Below are 21438 nucleotides of genomic sequence, written 5' to 3' on the forward strand. Positions count from 1 at the left end.
TGTGCTCCTACACAGGGCACTCCCTATTGTCATTGGTCATTTGCAACCATATGGTGTTTGTTAACTGCCACATGACACTGAATGATTACCCAGTTGGAACAAAAAAAAAAAGGATTGAAAAATAGGCACTCACTTAAAAAGCCTTTTTTAATTTTTTTTTAAATGTATTTTATTGATTTTTTTTTTTTTTTTTTTTTTTTTTTTTTTACAGCGAGGAAGAGAGAGGGATAGAGTTAGAAACAATGAGAAAAATATTGATCGGTCGCCTCCTGCACACCCCCTACTGGGGATATGCCTGTATCCAAGATACATCCCTTGACCAGAATCAAACCTGGAACCCTTCAGTCCACAGGCCAATGCTCTATCCACTGAGCCAAACCAGTTAAAGCTAAAAAGCCCTTTTTAGAATATTTCTGGATTTGAATTCCTTGGTGCTTAGATTCCTGATATAATTCCCCTGAATCTGCCTGCTCCTACTTCCTGGTCTTGAACTGTGATCCCTCTAACCTTCCACACTTCTTGGAACTAACTCCTATTCACTCTTTAAAGCTTATCTAAAATGTTACCTGCTATAGGAAGTCTTTACTACTTCCTATTGCCCCCTCTGTCTGCCTAGGCCTAGAGAAAGTGTTAACCCCTAGACTTGCTTGTGGTTAGACTTATCACACTGTATTGTAACCTGCTCCTCAGAGCAAGAAATATGTTTTAATTCTGTATTTCCAGTGTCTAGCATTGTGCCAGTCACAGAATAATGACTTTACTCACTAGAGAAAAAACTTACCATATTAGTTGAATGCTAACCTTCCAAAGTCCTGATCTATCTGTCCACTGAGGAGCTGAGAAACCAAGCTTGGGACATTCAAATGAAGATCATTTATGAGTGTTTTGTACACTCTTGTGAACACTATTTGTTATAATTTTTTTGGAGGGCAATGTGGCAAAATATTTAAAAACCTGAACATTAGGAATTGTCTTTAACCCAGAAATCCCATTTCCAGGCATTTGTACTAAGGAAATAATTAAGGGTGTGAACAAAGATTTACTCATAAGAATGTTAATGGTAGCATTATTCATAACAGCAGATATTTGGAAATAAGCTATACATCTATCAAAGAGAATTGCTTTGAATAATTGAACCGTCAATGAACAATTACATAGTAATTAAAAATTAATTTGTGCAAGTGGATTTATATGTCAACATGTTCATGATCTGTTGTGGGATTTTAAAAAACAAGTTAGCCCTAGCTAGTTTGGCTCAGTGGACAGAGTTCAGCCTGTGGTATGTAGGGTGCCATGTTTGATTCTGGTCAAGGGCACATGCCTGGGTTGCAGGCTTGATCCTCAGTGGGGGTGTGTAGGAGGCATTAATCAATGATTCTCATTATTGATGCTTCTATGTCTCTCTTCCTCTCCTTTTCTCAGTGAAATAAAAATATATTTTTTAAAAATCAAGTTACAATACTATCTAATAAAAGGGTAATATGCAAATTAACCCACTCCATCACAAAGATGGTGGCACCCATAGCCACAAGATGGCGGCACTCAGTCCTCTCAGCCCCGCCAGAGTACCCCAGTCCTGGGTGGGCATCTACTGAGAGCGGGCAGCATGAGCAGCCTGCCAGAATGCTGGCTTCATCACTGTGGCGTTGAGGCAAGCGTTCCCTCCCCAGCCACCGATGGGCCTCTGGATTGTGGAGAGCCTCTGGGCAGCGGGTGTGGAGCAGCCAGGCCTTGCAGAGAGCTACTGGTGCACAGATTCGTGTGCAGGGCTACTAGTTTTATATAAAAGCTCACATGATATATTCATAGAAGAAAATCTAGAAGGATATCCATCAACTATTAACATTGTAATAGAATATTACCATTTTCCTTCTGTTTTTTTTTTAAATTATTCTAAATATACATAAATTGCTTTGATAATGTTGTTTTAATGAGAAAAATATTTAAGCAACTTATATTTCATTTTCTAAACTCTCCACTCAGCTCCATATAGGCATAAATGCTTTTGTATCAAAAAGGAAGAAGAAAAAAATACCCAAGTATTAAGACTTATGATTGGTTGGGCATGTATCACACGCTGGGTTGCAGTTAGTCTTGTGAAATATGCATGTTGTTTCTGTTTTTTATTGATGAAAAAACTGTCAGAAAAAATAAATTGCACCTGTGATTGATGTCACACAGCTCTAACAGAACCCATCCAACAAGTCTACCCAACTTTCCACTACACCACACATCAGAGGTCCTCTTTGGAGTGCCTACCTCCAAGGCCAGTGTCTACACTGAGAAGAAGAATAAAAAAAAATTAATCTCTGACGTTATTGCTCTCTGATGAAAGGCCACCAGAGGCCAAAACTCTTGTATTAGCAGAAACTGGGTCAAAGTTTTGGGAGTGTATATTGATTTTGCACTGTGGTTAATGAATAGTAGTCTATTTGAATATTGACTCAAGATCCACAATGAAGACAAAAAATACCACATACTCACTGAGAAGAGCACTGTAACCCAATGCTGGGTCACCTTGGCTGGATGTATTGTCTTGGGCAGGTCATTTAATTTCTCAAAACTGGCTGTTTCACTTAAAGACAGCGGGTATTGGCCAGCCTATCTCTCAGGACACTTCAATTTCCAATGCTCATCATATCTGTGATAAGATATGCATCCCACAGCATGCAGAAAGGGCATCTTCTTACAAGAATGGAAGAGAAACACGTTTCCAGTGCCACAAAGACTTCAGTATCACTAATCCTCAGAGAGAGATGTTTTTGCAACCAAAGACCTTGCATGCATATATGCATAACCCATGGACACAGAGGTGATACAGGCCTGAGGGGGGCAGGCAAAAAAGAGTCAATGGTAGGGAAAAAAGGGGACATATGTAATATTTTCAACAATAAAGAGATTTTTTTTAAAGAGAGAGTTTCTTATTTTTATTTTCAAGATGAGGGAACTGGTTGTTAGAAAAGTTACAGGGACAATTTCTCAAGCTTTTGAGCAGCTTCCTGTGTGAAAGTTACACCCAATACTGCCAAGATACTGCTTAGATTCACCCAGAACTTCTCAACTGTGTTTTGAAAGTAAAATAAATAAATAATCAAACTTTGTGAACATTAAAAAGTGCAAGGTCATGCTCATAAACAAAGAAAATAACTTCAGATATGTTGTTCTCTGTTCATTTCCTGCTAACCAGAAGATACTAGTGTAGCGTGGCAGGGGCAGAAAATGTTAAATTCCACTCACTCTTTCTCTGCTAACCCATCCTTGTATTCTCATCCCCAGCCCTCCACGTTCCTCCCCATTCATCCTTACTCTAGTAGTACCAACAGGAATTGCTCAGTTCAGCTGATAAGTGGTAATTACCAGCAATAGGCATAATTGAGGTGTTACATCTTGGAGAACAGAACCCTTATTCCTGCTTCTAATGCACTGCAGATAAGCTTAATTGATAATTGTCTCTTCGTGCTCTTAGCTGAGTTTCCCCTGAAAGAAAATGTGCCAGGGCTGCAGCCATCCATCAGAACAGGTCTGGTTGTTAGTTTAGCAGATGTTGCCACACGGGGGGTATTAGAAAGCAGACATGCTTTGCGTGACCAAGTCATCAAATGGGAATGAAGATACCTCCCAACAAGACGTCATGAGGATTAAATGTAAGTACCTGGACTCAGCAGTGCTGGCACACAGTAGACTCTTGGCAGTGCTGCTTCCCTTTCCTGTGTATGGGCAGTATCGGTTAGAGTAGAATTTAACAATAAATCCACCCACTGGGAGTGAAACCCATGAGAACCGGTACCTCTGGGTGAAGGAAGCCATCTGAAGGGAGGCCACACCCTCCGAGTTGCCTTCGAAAGGTGTTGATGCGGTAACTTGGGAAGTGCCCAGGTCTGACCCAGGCTCTGGGCAGTTCTGCCCAGGACCCCACCTGTCATTCAGGAACTAGGGTGTATGCCTGGCAGTGGAAGCCACTATTGAAGGCTGTGGCTTAGCCAAGTGCATTGTTGCCTGGTGTTCTGGAGTGACCACAACATCTGGTTGCCGAATATAAAAGGGTGATCTGAGAGGAAGAACTTGTCCAGCCTGGCTCCGGAGATGCTTGGAGAGGCAGTCCCTTCCCAGGGTAAATTAGCCACCAGGCTTCTGGTTTATACATAAGTTGCTTGTGCATAGGGTTTGTCTGAGTCAACCCCCAGGCCTGAGTGACCCTGCGTTCTCAGGAAAGCCTGACATCCTTGACATCTCTTCATAAACCGGCACTGCTGCCTCCGCCCTCCTTCACGACTGTGAGTATGAGACCTACGTGTGGAGATCCTACTGGCCTTCTCGTCCCCTCTTATCTTATGGATTCTCTCCTTTAGATTTTCTTTGGTGAGATGCTGAAGGTGAAGCGTCTCAGGTACTTTTGTGTGGGATCCCATCTTACCCTCACATCCATCCTATGGATTCACTGTGGCCTCAATTTATCAACGAGGAAGCTGAGATGCAGAGAGAGCAAGAAGCCTTTTTGTCACACTGCTGATGAGTGGTAGAGCTGGGGTTCTAACCCAGGTTCGTTCGAGCCCATGGTCTGTGCTTTAGCCCACAACACCACAGGGATTCTTGGAAAAAATCCCACTTTCGATGTTATAAGGCAGATTTTCCTCAAGGAAAAAGAATATGTTTTTATTAATTTTGAGAGAGAGAGAAGGAGAGAGAAAGAAACAACATCCATGAGTTGCCTATTGTATGTGCCCTGACTGGGAGTCAAACCTGCAATCCTTTGATGTACAGGACAAAGCTCCAACTAATGAGCCATGCATTCATAGCATCCTAAGAATATTTTTGATACTAAAAAAATTGCTCTAAACATTCTGAGTTTTTCATACATTACCTAAATATGATTGATGAAAGTAAGAGTATCCAGATGTAGAGTACTTTAGGAGACAAACTGCCAAAAGAGGCCTGATGGTACTGGGTGGATTGGCAGTGACAAATACCATCCAGTTAAATAGGAGACAGTGAAAGGGTTGACAGGACAGAAGGTAAACTATGTAATTCACATTCATTGCTTTTATTTCTCCTGCTCCCACTTCCCTGGTCACCCTCCCTGCCTTGCCCATCAGGCATACTCCTATTCATCCTTCAAGCCCCAGATAGAATGTAATCTCTTCTGAGAAGTAACTTCCCAATAATGCTAGTTTCTCCCTCTGTTGCTTTCTTGGTAGGCAAGAACTATGCCTTCCTTTCAAAAACCACAAGGTAGACACAAACCCTGGCTGTAAGACCTTGGGCAAGCTACTTAACCTCACTGTTCCTCAGTTTTCCTCATCTATAAAATGGGAATAACAGTGGTATCTACAGTCCTGGGTTGGTTGTGGACCTTAAATGAGAAAAGAAAGGCAGGGTTTAGCACAAGACTGGGCACATACTGAGAATTCATCAGTGTTATTTATTATATTTGTAACACTGGGCCTTGGCAGCATAGCGAGTAGATGTTCATTTGGGATGTGGAAAGAAGAAAAGATAAAAGAGAAAGGGAAAATTAGAGAGAAACCAACTAACCAGCTGCAGAGATAATTTCTAACTAGGTCAGAGGCAACCTGACATTTTAGAGCTGTGGCTGCTGCACAATTCTTCTAAGTATACACCTCACCATTTCAGGTCAAGACTTTGTACCTGTATTTCTAACTGCCCAGAGATCCCAAGCACCACACCTCACCCAGCTCTGTAGTAAACAATGCCTCACCTGGCTGACCTATGCTGTTCTGAAACCAATCCTAGATTGCTGCCCTGAATTACACCTGCCAGGAGAAAAAAATCAAATCCCTGTTTCTCCTTATCTGGCTCACCTGGTGGAGGCTCCATCCAGGTAGACTGGGGAAAGGCAGCCAGCAGAGTCACTTGGGATCTGCATTGTGGGAGACAAGGTAAGAACTCAGGAGCAGTCATAGCACTGACGGCAGATGTTGTCTCCAGGTGTCCTGTGTGCTACGGCCGTGCCAAGCACCTGAAATTGTTTTTTTCCCATGGCCAGTCCTTATAGCAGCCTTAGGAAAAGGCTTATAGAATGGTACACCTCCTGTGACAGGGAGGAGCCTGTGCAGTCTCATTGGGTGGCCACTTGAGTCTATAGACCACCATAAATGAGATTAGAACAAATTGAGGTATGTGGTAGTGTGAAACAAAGAATGTAAACTCTCTTATTTATATATTTATTTATTTATTGTTTGTTTGTTTGTTTGTTAATCCTCACCTGAGGATATTTTCTCATTAATGTTTGGAGCTAGTGGAAGGAAGGGGGAGAGACAGAAAAAGGGAAACATCAGAGAGACCCATTGATTGGTTGCCTCCTCCACGTGCCCCAACTGGGGGTGGGAATTGAGCCTGCAAACGAGGTATGTGCCCTTGACTGGAATCAAACCTGAGACCCTTCAGTCTACAAGCCAATGCTCTATCCACTGAACCAAACCAACTAAGGCTCATTCATATTTTTATATCAATTACAGATTGAAATGATGTTTTCAATACATCAGGTTGAGCAAAATATTACAAGTTATTTCATCTGTTGCTTTTCACTTTTTTAATGTGGCTGGAAACCACAGGGAAAGAGGAAATATGTCCCCTTTATACAAATGAGTGCAACTCTGTGTGTGTTTGTGTGTGTGTGTGTGTGTGTGTGTGTGTACTGGGAGTTCTGTTGTTTTATGGATAGGAAACTAAATATTATGGCATACCCAGTGTCTTAGGCCCCCTACTAAGCAATGGCAGAGATGAAATTTAAGCCAAGCCTGTCTGACTCCAAAGCTGGCTTGTTCCCTCTGCCACTGCACCCAAGGCTCCTATGCTTCACAACCTAGAGGGAGGCTGGGGTCAGATTGAGACTGGGCTGAAACCCTGATCCCTGGGCAGAGCTGAACAAATTCCATTGTACTGGATTTGAGGAGTGATATCTTCTAGAAATGGCCAGGTAAAGAGAAAGGCAAGAATGCCCTCCTGTCAGAATTGAAAGGGCTCTCAGCAGTTGTGTGGTTCTACACCTGACTTCACAGGTGAGGAAACTGGGTTTCAAAAAGCTTATACTACTTGCCCTTGGTCACAGAGTTAAGGGTCAGATCAGGAAATTGAGTTAAAGTCTGTTTTACTCTCCTATAAATGTTTAATTCCCCTTTTAAATTTTTAAAAATTTTAAATTAAATTTATTGGGGTGACATCCTATATAGTAAAAGCCTAATATGCTAAGTGTCCAGTCAACCCATCGACTGTTCAACCAATCAAAGTGTAATATGCTAATGATATGCTAAGATCTCTCAACCACTCCCTATGATGTGCACTGGCCACGAGGGAGGGAGGAAGGGGATTGGCAGACATTTGACCTACCAGTCACTATGACGTGCACTGACCACCAGGGGGCAGATGCTCTGACCAGTAGGTTAGCTTGCTGCTGGGATCCAGATGATCAGAACTGAGCTAGATGCGCCAGACAAGCCCTGGAGCTTTCCTTCATGCCTCCCCAGCCCTGACTGTGCACTGGTGGGGGTCCCTTAGCCTGGCCTGTGCCCTCTAACGATCCAGGACCCCTTGGGGGATGTTAGAGAGCCAGTTTCATCCCAATCCTACAGGCCAGGCCGAGGAAATTCATGCACTGGGCCTCTAGTTGGTTAATAAAATTATACAGGTTTCAGGTGTACCATTCTATAAGACATCATCTGTATATTGCATTGTGTGTTCACAACCCTAAGTCAGGTCTCCTTCCACCTCCATTTATCCACCTCCCCCTACCTGCCTTCCCCTCAGTCCTGCATTTCATTTTAGTGGCAGTAATGGCCTTCACCAATGTACAATGCACATTTGCTGCATTTTCTCAGGCCTCAAACTGTCTCCTCCCATTTGGGCCCCTCTTCAATCTTGTATCTAGTGCTTCCCAACCTTTATACATCTCTTCAGTCCTGTGAATGTTTGTTCACTCACTGACTGCAAATCTTTGTTGTACTCCAGATTTTTTTTATTGTTTAAAGTATTACAAATAGTAGTACATATGTCTCTTCCCCCCCCCTCCCATTAATCTTCCCCAAGCCTCCCCTCCCCCCTGCATATTCCAGAATTTTAACATCTAGTTTCCGAGCCCATTTCTGGTTTTCACATCCATTTCGTAGTGTTGCTCCTATTTGAAAACACTGCCTAATGCCTATCTCTAAGGACCTGTGCTTATTAGATTTAGGTTTTTAAATAAAGACTCTGAAACTGTTTATTGGCTTGCAGAAATTAGTTAGGGACTGTATATTATTAATCTAATTAATCTTATTAACCCTGATTACAGTTCCTGGCATTGTGGAGGTGTTCAATAAGTGCCTGTAGAATTTTAAGTAACTACCCTAACTATACTTATAACAAAGTTACCACTGTGTGCCAAGTGTGTGTCTAGTCCTCCATGTACATAATATCCTTTGAGTTGGGTTCTATGATAAGCCCATTTTACAGATCTGGCTACTGAGGCTTATAGTGTTTAAGTGACTTTCCAAGTTTATTTAGTTGGTAATTGAAAGAGTTACAATTAAGCTACTTTTATAATGCTTGGTTTGATAAAAAGAATTCTAAACTAGAAGATTTCTGTTCTGGTTCTGCCACTAATTCAATTATAATTTTTGTTTATGCACTCCACCTTCCTACACTTCAGTTTTCTTGGATGACATGTGCTAGTTAGATTCACTAAATTCCCACTAAGGGTACTTTTAGTGAGTTTATTTATATACTGCCACCAAACGACCTACAATGCTATGTCTTGGTTATCAAATAAGAAAAAACTATTTCCCACTCAACTTTTTAATAAAAATTTAAATTGTATCATAGTAGCTAATTATAGTACAGTAATCCTAACTAGTGACACAAATGATAAGATTTATTTAAGTTTAGTGTGAAATTAAAGTTTTAAATAAACATGGGTAACATTAAATGCCTTGCTTAGGTTTAGTTCATTGTTATCAGCCATGACTTACCATACCCTGAATTTTGGTTTAGGCTAGTCATTTTTTCCCCCCAATCCATTTGAAATATCTTCACTTCCAGTTAAAAATCTTCATACTGTTGGATAGGAAAAAAACACCTCACAGATAGCAATCCTTATCAACTAGTGCAATAATTCCCAATTATATTCTGTGGGTTAGTAAAGTATTGCAAAGACATCTCTTATAGTCAAATAATGTAGGACACTGAGATATAAATAGATTTCTTCACCTCAAAGCTTTGGAGAGCTGTTAACATATAATATGTGTTGAGAAGCTGTAAGACTGTACATCTGTGAATGCTCAGTCATTATGGATTCTAGGGAAAGGGTCAGGATATGTAAGTTTGTTTGGTTGTATGTATGAATAAGAGTTTGCTCAGCTGTCTAAGACATTGGCAAATCCCATCCAAAGTGCTGACTCATGGAAATCTCCATTTAGAGTTCAAGGAGATAAAATGGGACATTGTTTTTAAATTTCTGGTCCAAGGTTCAGATTGTGATTATAAAACTACTCACATTGGCCTTACAGAGTCCTATAAGTATCCCATCCTCACAGCTCCACATACTGAACCATGCTGGGTCTTGTTCCTCACAGAATGGGTCTACTACTACTCCTGGTGCTCAGCATCTTGGCCCTGTGCTGCAGCACTACATCTGTGCCCCAGGAGGTCCCCAGACACTCGCCTTTCTTCCTTCGTGGCTGCAATGATGCAGATATGCTGGCTATGGCGGCATTTGTCCTTCAGGACATCAATAACGACCTAAAGGAAGGCTATGTGCTGAGCCTCAACCGAGTGAGCGCTGTCCAAGAACACAAACAGGCAAGTAACAATCCCTTATCTGGGGCAGGTATTTGCACAAGCTGCATAGGCCAGCTAGGGGGTAGATATCTAGGGACATGTTGGCATGTTGGAGCCCCTCGTTTGGACATCAATTACTGGGGTTCTTTCCCCCCTGCCTTACAAAGGGTTCAGCATTCTGGAGAAAGGGCTACGCATAGATGATTAAAGAGTCCATGGATGAAAAATATTTTTGATAGGCATTGGGAGTCAGAGGAGCTTCCAGTTGAGGAGCTAGAAGATTCTACCCTTGACCAAGGACCCCTGCTTTTATTAAACACAATTTGTCCCAAGGCAAGGTGGAAATATATACTTCAAAGGGTAAGGTATCAAAGGGTTTACAGAGATTGTCAGTTTCGGGACTAGCCTGCAGCTGTTCAGGTGTTTGGCCAACAGGAGGCAATAAAATATCCTGAGCTGTCTGGCAGTTAACAATCCTATTCAGGCTTGGGGGGAGTGCCTTTTAGCCGCTTCCAACAGGTAAATTACATGTGACTCAACCCTGTGAGCTCCTCAAGCTTCACCAACCTTTTGGTAAAACTCTTGTATTATTACATGCTGGAATTGGTTCTCGGCATTGGCAGGTGCTTTCCAAGTTGGAAACCTGCTGAGAAGTCTCTGCTCCCCTCATCTGGGTTGTACTACATGCTTTTACTGTTAACAGAAACAAGTGCTAATAGTATCTTACTCTGACACTTGTCCAGTGTCCCACAATCTATAAAACATAATTACAAACATGATAGCCACTGCCATAAATCAGAAACATTTTTTGACCTGCCTTTAGAGGTTTCTGCTTCATGTGGGCTGTGGTACATTTTTTCACCCCTTCCCATAGGATGGTCTGGGATCTCTGTTCTATTTCACACTGGACGTACTAAGCACTACTTGCCATGTGCTCAGCAAGAAGCCGTGGAGGGAATGTAAGGAGAGGCCCATGCACGAACAGGTAAGTGTTTGTGTCCCAGGAACTCTAGGGTAGAAGCAGAGTGTCCTCTGTCTACAGGGTGAAGATGGCTCATTGTGTGCCATCTTTTATTTTTAAAATTTATCTTTAATGTTGAAATTATTACAGATGTCTTGCTTCCTTCCCCCCCCCCCCCCCCCCCCCCCCCCCGCCCCCATTTACACTCTCTAGTCTGTCTTTGTCCCCCAGGCCTTTACCACACTATTGTCTGTGTCCATGGGTTATGCATATATGCATATAAGTTCTTTGGTTAATCTCTTCCTACCACCTACCTACCTACCCCCACCTTCCCTCTGAGATTCATCAATCTCTTCCATGTTTCTATGTCTCTAGCGATCTTTTATTTTTTTAAATATATTTTTATTGATTTCAGAAAGGTAGAGAGAGGGAGAGAGAGATAGAGACATCAGTGATTAGAGAGAATCATTGATTGGCTGCCCTCTGCATATCTGACACTGGGTTCATCCTGCATATCCCACATTGTTGGATAGAGCCCAAAACCTGGGCATGTGCCCTGTCTGGGAATAAGTCAATGCTCAACCACTGAGCCATGTGGGCCAAACCCTAGCCATCTTTTAAATATCCTTCTTTATAATCTCTTGACAATAGTGTCCCTGTGGTTATTCCAATTCTATTGGACAAAACAGAGTTTAATTGGGGAATTTCTGAGAGTCCTAATGGGGTTATGACTCCCAAATTGTTTCCTACTTCCAAGACCCTTCTGTAGGCTCCAAGCCTGTGTTTAAATTGTGAGAAAAAGATCTGAGCTGTAGTGCTCCGGATGCATGCTTCAGGAAGACTGTGGAAGTAGTAAAGGGAGAGATTTTTATTTGTGTGGGTGTTTTTGTGTTTTTTGTTGTTGTTGTTGTTGTTTTGTGTGTGTGTGTGTTTCTTTTTTTTAAAAAAATGAATACTAATGTGAAGTATTAGTATTGAGATTGGGAAATGGAAGGACTTACAGTATGAAGTTCTCAGAAGTGCTGTGGAAGAATTTTCTGAAATCTTAAGACCTAAATGGCCTGAGAATTGATCCTTTTAAAGATGACCATTGAAGAGACTTGAAAATAAAAATAAAATGTCCAATTTCATTTTGGGGGTATTTTAAAAAGTCAGAGTTTGTACCTTGATGTCATAAAATATGTTTGTTGGTTTCAGGTTTATGGCCAATGCAAAGCATTATATTATGTGAACATGCCACTAAGAATTCTTTATTTACCTGCTTATAACTGTACTCTTCGCCCAGGTAAGAGAGCGCTCTGATTTTGTTCATTTTAGTGAAAGATGGAAAAAGTGAATTAAGCCCCTGATCTTATTTCCTATTCATACCAAAGCCAGGTTCTTAATATACCCGATATTTGCTTCCTCTGTGAAATTCAACTTGCACTGCTCTTCTTCCCATAATTAGTCTTCCTAAATTACCTGCAATAGTTTATTCATGAATATTGAATTAAATCCTAAATTTTTAGTCTGACATAAGTAGGATCATCTCTACACTGGTCCTAAGCTCCCTTTCTAGCTATCTCTGCCATTACTTCCCTGACTACATCACTTCTGTACTTCATTCAACTGAAAACACTACGCTTTTCTGAATATTCATCGCACTTTCCAATCTCTGCATCTTGCTTGTATCTTTCCCTCTGCTGAGGATGCCCTCCTCTGATACCCCCTCCCTTGTAACTCATATTTATTCTTTAAGGATCACCACCAATGTTCTCTATAATGTTCTTCTATAATGTTCTCTATTCAAGAAAGGAACAAACTCTCCTGTTCTCATTCCAATGAAACTTTAACCTAATCACTCACGGAGCACAGACTATAAACTGCCTTGATTTGAAGTCTTCTATTTTATTTCATGCAGAATATTTTACAACTTATTTCTTCCTGCTACAGCCTCCCCCAAGTTCCTAGCAAGTGTAAGGAGTCCATATATTGTTGAGCAAATGAACTAAGAATGAGGATGAAACTAATGACATTTCAAATATGCACATGTATTCATTCTGGGTCCTTCTTTAGAAAGCAAGCATCCAAGGCATAGGAAAATTGGATATGGCTACTTGTCAAACTAATAGGTGCATGTGACTCCCCTGGTGGATCTTGTTCAAGTATGGACTCTCATTCCACAGTTCTGTGGTAGGGCCTGAGAGTCTACATTTCTAACAAGCTCCTGTTATAACACTGCTGCTAGCTCCTTTGAGAAACAAGGCAACAGAATAAATGTTGTATTAGCCACAGTTGAAGCTTCTTGGTTGAGAAGATAAGATTTACTTAAGTTAGAGAGCATCAACTAATAAAACAGATTAGGACTCAAAAGTCTCAGGTACCAGAGGTATGGGAGGTCAGAAAGTGACACATGGGGATGGTGCCATGAGTGACAAACTGTGGATGTAACTCCCCAAAGAATACCCAAATACACCCAAATAAATGCATAATTGATCAACTGTTTTGCTCTGTAAAAACAACTTGCAGAGAAGTTCCTAGACTGACTTTCACTCTAGTTTTGTAACCCCCAGTTTCTCTCAGTCAGAAATTCTTAGAATGATTATTCTAGCCAATCATACAATAAGTTGGCCAATTTCTGGCTGATTTGTATTTTTGAATCAGAGAGAGTGCTTTTACCTTTCATATGTCACTCTTTCATTCACTCAACAAGCATTTCAAAGCACTTTGTGTTTGGAGATTAAGAAATGAATAAAATATACCATTACTAACATCCCAACCTTTTAAGATACTCAGCTGGTTTACAGAGGCAATGATGATAGAAGGTATTGAGCTACAAATAGGAGGGGGGAAGGTTTATATCAATATAAACACATATGTGTTTTTGAACAAAAAACATTCAGTTTACACAACAAAAATCCTAGCATAAATACAGTTGTGTAAGGTAAAAAAAAATCTTGCTTTGATTTCTTTAATACATGATTGAAGGAATACATGCTTACTGCAGAAAACGCCCTGCTGATAGCTAAATTTCATTCCAGATAATGCCTTTCCACGCCATGCCTTCCAAAACTGAATATCTTTTTTGTTTAATCTCTGATTCTGTTGTGGTCATATGATTTAGAGGATTAAAAAAACATTAAAGAACTTTATTTTTAAACTACTCTCTTTGGCATCAACAGTTTCTCGAAGTAAGATTCAAAATATGTGTCCCGACTGCCCCATTCCTGCTAACTTGTCAGATCCCAAAGTTCTGGAAACTGCCACTGAGACTCTTGAAAGATACAACAGGGACAGTGAATCGGAGCAGTATTCTCTTGTCAAAGTCACCCATGCTTCTAGCCAGGTAAGGTGGAAATTCCCAGTTATACTCACAATGTCTCATGGCTGTAGCTATCGATTTCTAAACTGAGAGGAGAATATTAAGGTACTTCTTTTGGTTATAATCCAATCTTTACTCCCTGCTTTGGTAGACCTGATGCACATTCAATCAATTATGTTTCAGTTTCTAAGTTAGTCCATGAAATTTCTACAGGAGTTTTGGGATTTGATTTTACCTCATTGCCTTTAAGGCATGAATAGAAATGGACTCAGAGTCTCCTTGTTTTATTCTACCTAGGTTCACTATTTACTGCTACATTCTCATATCTGATTGACCATGGATTTATCAGGTCAAGGCCTGGAGTAGATGCTGAGTTTTGTGGATTAGGAGAAATGGAGGCTCATCTGTATTTGAATTATGTTGATATTTATCATATAAAGAAAAACTAATCTAAAAGCAAAACTACTTGAAGAAAAGTAAGCTTACCCAAGGAAAGGTTTTTAGAATCCATTCAAATTTTTAAAAGGGGAGAAAAAAAATGCTGATTATGTTTTCTAAATAATGAAATCATAATACAGGTTTTAATCATGGTGGGAATTACAGGGACAACAGAAGACCTGTATTGACAATGACTCAGGGAATGAATGGTTTCTGTAAATATAATGTTGCCAAACCTCAGCTGTTTCTCTACATAGAGAGGTTTGATTTTTATTTCTCAACTTTTGTCTCATACCAGTGGATGTTTGGCCTCTCCTACTTTGTGGAATATTTAATCAAAGAGTCACCATGTATCGACACCACCATTTGTGGATATCAGCCCACTGACTCTGGGGTGAGTATTCCTGAATGTCTTTATAATTTAAGATTTGTGTTCTCAGATCATCTATAAGTATGTATTGAGCATAAATTATATATGAGTTGTCAAAGACACTTTTCTCTTCTCAAGGAGTAACTGACTAATTAGAGGTTGTGGTGGCTCAGATGCAATAATGTTTTATTGTAAATACAATTTTCATCAGCCTTTGCAGAAAAAGATCATAGAGGCTGTAAAATATAGAGAAACTTCCTCAGTGGTTGATTGTGGTCCTACTTATATCTGAACAAATACAGTTACATTTGGAATACAGTTTTATTCCTTGGACTATTCCTTAAGAAGGAAAAAGTTAAATAGGACATATTTGAAAGAATGCATCTAAGATGGAGAGGGTGTTTTGAAGCCATCTGACCTACCTGGTGGGATGCCAGTTGGCACATTGTTTGGTAACATAATGGACAAAGTGCATCAAAGTCTTTTCTCCACTTATTTACTTACTAGAGGCCCAGTGCATAAAATTCATACACTGGGGTGGGGGCGGAGGGTGTCGGTTAGCTCATCCTGCCCCCTCTCACAGTACGGGAGCCCTCAGGGGATGTCCTACTGATGGCTTAAGCCTACTCCCTGTGGGCCTAAGCCATCAGCAGGTCTCCCTCTGCAGGAGGCAACCTGGCTGATCAGGGAAGACACCACTTCCATCATCCTGCTGCTGCTGCCACTGCTGGCCACTGCAGCTGCCAATGTATTTTCATCAACATGGATTCCAGTTCCTTCACCATGAAAAAATGACAACTTTCTTTAAGCATTTTCAAGATGTTTCTTTTGTAGGATATGACCTTTTTTTTTTTAATCTTCACCTGAGGATATTTTTCACCCTCTCCATCTTCACCTGAGGATATTTTTCCATTGATATTTAGAGAATGTGGAAGAGAGAGGGAAAGACAGAAAGAAACATCAACATGAGAAGGACATTTCAATTGGTTGCCTCCTGCATGAGCCTAGACCTGAGCCCCAGCCAAGGAGGAGCTTGCAACCTACGTACATGCCCTTGACCAGAATCAACCCAGACTCTGGTTGGCAGGCCAAGGCCCCAAATCAGCTAGGGCAGGATATGACATTTCTTAGACCCTTCAGCAGTGGACCTTTATTTTTTTCCTCCAGGAGTGTGGTGGAAAAACCCTAGATCACCTTCTTGGATTCTTATTAGGCAAGTTACCAAGAACACTGTGAGAGGCATACAGGGAGCTTAGCCAATGAACTGAGAGAAAAGGTGTTTCCTCTGCAGCTCACACGCAAAGGCAGGACTGCTGGTGAGGGCCTGCCCTCGGCTGTGAGCATGCCCTCTCCCTCTGTCTCTCCCTATCCCTCACTTTGTTCCTCTCCATCTCCCTCTGGTCCACTCTCTCTAAAAAGCAGTGAAAAAATATCCTCTGATGAGTATTAAAAAACAAAACAAAACACAGAATAACAGACCTCCTCCTTGGAGATGCTGAATATGTAGGCCTGAAAGAAAATTCTTAGCTCTGTGACATTCCCTAGATGAATTTCATTAACAATATTTGGAAAATTAGCCTAAGCCACACCAATGGTCCAAGCTTGTGCTTTTCTGAGTTCCAGGGAAGAATCAAATGATCTTTTGGTTTATTGTGTCAAAACAAAATTTTTCACATGTTAAGTACATAATTTTTATTATATATATGCATAGAAAAAATATTAGAAGAAAATAAATCAAATCATTGTAGGAAACAGGTTCCTTCCATGCAATTATAGATCTTTTTATTTTCTTTCTGTTTATCCATATTCTAAATAACTATTACATGTGTATTAAGAAAACAAAATTATTTTATTTTTAAATAAAGAAAAAATTGAAGGAGCCCATAGTGGTTTTGTCTGAGAAGAGTGTTAACATGAAAGCATTCAAACCTGTAAAGAATTTTTTGTTTATTTATGCCAAATTGTCCACAATTCCTGAGAAGCAGAATTCTCAACAGATTTGGATAATGCTTAGGAGAATGGCAGTTTTTCACTTTGTTTTATACATTACAATCAAAGGAGGAGATGTAAATGGGTTACATAAAATCCATTGGTGATAGATTAGGGAGGTGGGAGAAAGCAAAGCTGTGGAGGAATCTTAGATTGAATAAAAAGTAAAAGTAAAATGATAGATAATTCTTTTACTTATTTGGGTGCAGGATAGTTAATGTCAACAATTATACTTTTTAATTTAGGTGGATACAGGATAGTTAACAGTTAACAATTAACATGATAACAATAACAATGAAAGCATTTATGGTCTCTGTCCTTATAATTATCCCACTGATAATTGTAAACATTTGGTTGTGCCCTGAGGAATCCAGAAAAGGGGAAGACACAAGTTAAGCTGACATTTTAGGTATGTTATCTTAAATGCAAAAAGACAATAGGTTTCAGTTAAGGTAAAGATTGACATTTGTCAGGGAAGATATTGGCCAGGACATGACTACCCACTATAAAGTGCCTTTAGTTAAAGTTTTAATTTCAGACCATCCTTTGTGATTATTTCAGATCTTTGAGTTCGCAAGACTGCCATGCAGGCCTTCTCTGAGCTTGTCAGGTTAGCTTGTGGCCCCTTTCATCCACAAGAGTTAACTCAGATGGAACATACATAAAGGGCTGCTCCATGAGAATTGAGAACAAATTTTTTAATTGACCCAAGGGTAGAAATAGGGCCAAGAGGTACTGTGTAGACACAGATTTCTACTTCATATAAAGAATTTTCTAGTAAATTTTGTTCCTTAAAAAGTTTTAAAATTTCCGTCATTGGAGGCAATTTAGACTTGTTAGGTGGTTACCTGGAGGGATAATCTACTAGTACATATATAAAAGGCTAATTTGCTAAGTGTCCCTCCCTCCACCCAACTGAACATTATGATACACACTGACCACCAGGGGGAAGATGCTCAATGCAGGAGCTGCCAAGCTGCAGTGACTTGGCAGGGGCAGTTCTTGGGTGACGCACCCTGAAACCAGAGAGGAGGAAGCCCACTTCCTATTGGAGCCACATGATTCCCCCTTTGGTTGTGGGTTATGTTGTTGCTAGGGAACTGTCGGCCAGAATCTGGTTTACTGCACACTTGCATTTGCATTCCATATCCTGTATGACAGCAACTTTTCAGAGTGTCCTCTCGCACTCTGGAACCCCCCAGGGGAAGTCAGAGAACCAGTTTTGGCCCTATCCCCACAGACCAGGCCAAGGAACCCCACCAACCAGAGCAACCCCACTCATTCCACAGACGTTCAAGGCATGGTGCCACTCCATGGTACTGGCCAGGAAGGAACCACGGGAGGTTGGCTCCAGGGCATGTCCAGTCCCACTCCGCCAGCCACCTTCTAATTAATTTCCTTTCAATGTGCACAAATCTGTGCACCAGGTCACTAGTTTAGAGATAACTGGCTCAGGGCTTACCTATTGCATGGTAGTAGCATATAATATTGATTGGCTGTTTGTCCAAATAAGCAGAAAGCAAGTTGTTTTCCACTTATGTTCATCGATAATTTTAAAACTCAAACAGCTTTGTATCTTTTCTCTCTTTTTTTTAGCCTGTTGGTATTTGCAGAGGTTCTCTGGGTCGAAGATTTGAAGTAAAGCTTGTCAATATAAATTGTGACTTCTTTAAATCACAGGTATTTTTTTAAAATTCTAATTGTTTGTCTTTCTGTGAAGAAAAAAAGCAGAATATCTATGTTTTAGCTCTCCCTACCTCATTCTCTCATTTTATTTTCCTAAGATCCATGATCACCATTTTATTTAGGCTGCCCTGATTTCACAATTATAGGATAGATAGTTAAAGACCTTTCACTCTTTGTTTTAGTCTCATTTTGTTCCTGCAGAATAATTACAACTTTCAGATATAAGGACCTCTGAGCTGGGATGGCTCAGGCCCTGAGACATTAAATTCAGTATCCCAAAGACCCTTACCCTGAACTGACGGGAGAAGTTGTTTCCATGGAAATACTTGGTCCCTTTCCAGAAATATTTATTGAGCACTTAATATGATACAGCCTGATATAGTTGATAGGGTTGTTGAGAGAGGCCACCTGGGTTCCATCCAGTCCTGCTCTGCTACCTATGAGCTGTGTGACCATTGGCAAATTCTTACCTCTCTGAGTCATGGTTGCTTCATCTATGAATGGGCTTGCAATGCTTACTTCATTCAGTTCCATGTGAGAAATAAGTGAGAAGACTTGGATAAAAGTTGCTAAATTGGTCCTGGCAAAGAATAAACAATTAGTAAAGGTGCTTTTGCTGCCATACTAGGAGCAGGAAAACAGTCCACTAGGGACTTTGAATACGCCATTTAAGTTCTCTGGATTAAGCTAGCAATCAAGCTTCTACCAGTCTTGGTTTCCCCTGGCCCTTATCTGTTTTGCTTTATAACCCTTTAACCCGAGGCCCATCTCTCTAGCTGGCTTCCCTTGAAACATTCCATCAGAAAGGTATAGAACAGCTTAGCCTGGCACCAGCGACAGCAGAGAATTCTGTAGGGAACATTCCCTTATTGAAACCATTTTTATTTCAGGCTCTCATACCTGGAAAGCGAAAATTTGCTGTTTACCGGAGAAACAAAAAACCTGCACAGGCACCCTCCAAAGCTGTGTTAAATGGATCTGTCCAGTACCTTCCTGAGCTGGATGATGCAGAATCTCAGGAAGTGGATCCTGAGGAAGCCTTCCCTGTGCACTTGGATCTAACCACAAATCCCCAGGGAGAACCCCTCGATGTTGACTTCCTCTTCCGGGCACCTTTGTTTAAGAAGCTGATTGTCCTACCTTTCCCCAAAGAAGAACAACCCTCTACTGAGTGTCCTGGACGAGCCTATTTTAGTAACCCTATTATTCTCCCACCATCAGAATCACATAGAGAATTCCGTGATTACGTGATGATCGACAGGAGATGAGAGGTAATGGGGAAAGGAGACAGAAAGAGAGAGAGGGTTTGAACATAGAGAATAGCTAATAAAGTGTGTCCTTTTGAGTCCTCTTGGTCTTATCATTTTGGCTGAAAGTGGGAATGGGATTACACCCTCCACTTGTACACTGAGCTGCATGCTTCCTAAACCATCCAAGATATCATTGCATGAATATTTGCCTTATGTCTTTCACCTTTCCCTTTGTAACGATTACTGACTTTTAGCCAAATGTCTCTGATGTGGGACCTGCCATACGTAGGAATACCCTCCTCTATCTGAGCAAGAGCATATTGTGATTCTTTTTATCAAAATTAGATAAAAATGGAAGGACACCAAGAGCCTGAGAGTCATCACAGAGTTTCATGTTCCTTCTACTCCATAATTATTTCAACACTAAGTATTGACCAGATGCTGTTGGCACAAACTTCAACCTAAAGGTAGAATTTCCCAGGGGAGGATCCAAGATGGCTGCACAGGTAAACATCTAATCGCAGCCGCACACTACAATTTCAATAAAATACAACTAAAATATAAAATGGACATTACCCAGAACTATAGGAAAGTCGACTGACTGGAAATTCTACAACAAGAAGGAAAGAGAAAACCAGAAGGAAAATCAGAGGAGCTGTAAAAGCCTAAGGTACAGAGACATGCTGCGCGCCGAGAGGACCGAGCTGGAGTGGAGGGGGAGACTGAGTGCCTGGCTAGCATTCCCTAGCAGGAAGGAGATAAAAGCTCCAGACTGTGCTGAACCCTAGACCCGACAACACTGAACCCCAGTTCTAGGCCAGTCCCTGGGGACCCAGGCTCATATAGAGGAAGCTTGGGCTGTGAGGCAGAATAGCAGGGGAGCGGCAAAAGGCAGAGTCCCCGGAGGCACGCACATTGCACACAGAGGACGGACTATAGACTCTGCTGCTAGATTGCCCTAGCGGGAAGGAGACAAAAGCTCCGGACTGTGCTGAGCCCCAGTTCTGACTGCACTGAACCCCAGTTCTAGGCCAGACCCTGGGGACCCAGGCTCATACAGAGGGAGACTGGGCTGTAAGGCAGAAACCCGGGGGAGCGGTGAAAGGCAGAGCCCCTGAAGGCATGCACATTGCTTGCAGAGAAGGGATGGTTGGCTGTGCTATGGAATTGCCCTGGCGGGAAGGAGCCAAAAGCTCCAGACTGCTCTGAACCCCACTTCCAATCCCACTTCCAACTGAACTGAACCCCAGTTCTGGGCTCATTGGGGGAGAGATTAGACTGTTTGGTAGCAGGCGAAACTCGAGGGCACCTCACTCTCAGAGATGCTTGCAACAAGTACTGAAGGACCCTGAGAAACACTGAGACTCAGGAGCCGCATAGGGTGTGGCTGACGGAAGCCAAGGCTGTAGGCTCCACCCTGAAACTCCGCCCCAATCCAAGCAGAACACAGAGACCTTTAAGGCTACCAACTCAGGGAAGCTGCAAAAATGCTGAGACAAGGAAACAGATCACAAACAAAAGAAATGGAGGACAAAAAGTGACTGGATATAGAGTTCAAAACCACGCTTATAAGGTTTTTCAAGAATTTCCTAGAAAAGGTTGATAAGACCTATGAGGATATGAAAAGGGATCAATTAGAAATAATAAGGAATCAACAAGAAATAATAAGGGA

General features: G+C 41.3%; 1 protein-coding gene across 2 annotated transcripts; it reads left to right on the forward strand.

Moving 5' to 3' along the window:
* Positions 1–4115: 4115 nt before the first annotated feature.
* Positions 4116–19864, forward strand: FETUB (fetuin B). Of its 2 annotated transcripts, XM_045583775.1 has the most exons (8): positions 4116–4274; positions 9567–9792; positions 10646–10756; positions 11930–12017; positions 13894–14057; positions 14770–14865; positions 18427–18510; positions 19407–19864. In XM_045583775.1, the coding sequence occupies exons 2-8, from the start codon at positions 9568–9570 to the stop codon at positions 19782–19784; spliced, it is 1146 nt and encodes a 381-aa protein (XP_045439731.1). In that variant the 5' UTR covers positions 4116–4274; position 9567; the 3' UTR covers positions 19785–19864. The 2 variants fall into 2 exon arrangements, with proteins under 2 accessions (XP_045439731.1, XP_036299736.1); XM_036443843.2 differs by lacking the exon at positions 4116–4274 and having other exon boundaries at positions 9510–9792.
* Positions 19865–21438: the final 1574 nt, after the last annotated feature.

Source organism: Pipistrellus kuhlii, unplaced genomic scaffold, assembly GCF_014108245.1.
Source record: "Pipistrellus kuhlii isolate mPipKuh1 unplaced genomic scaffold, mPipKuh1.p scaffold_m20_p_2, whole genome shotgun sequence".
Lineage (NCBI taxonomy): Eukaryota > Metazoa > Chordata > Mammalia > Chiroptera > Vespertilionidae > Pipistrellus > Pipistrellus kuhlii.

What these genes read in the sequence shown, in the direction of transcription:
- FETUB (XM_036443843.2), top strand. Translation starts at nt 9,544, where the DNA reads ATGCTGGGTCTTGTTCCTCACAGAATGGGTCTACTACTACTCCTGGTG. An exon ending in CTGTCCAAGAACACAAACAG is followed by an intron (nt 9,793 to 10,645) that starts GCAAGTAACAAT and finishes CCCTTCCCATAG; the next exon opens with GATGGTCTGGGATCTCTGTT. An exon ending in ATCAGCCCACTGACTCTGGG is followed by an intron (nt 14,866 to 18,426) that starts GTGAGTATTCCT and finishes TCTTTTTTTTAG; the next exon opens with CCTGTTGGTATTTGCAGAGG.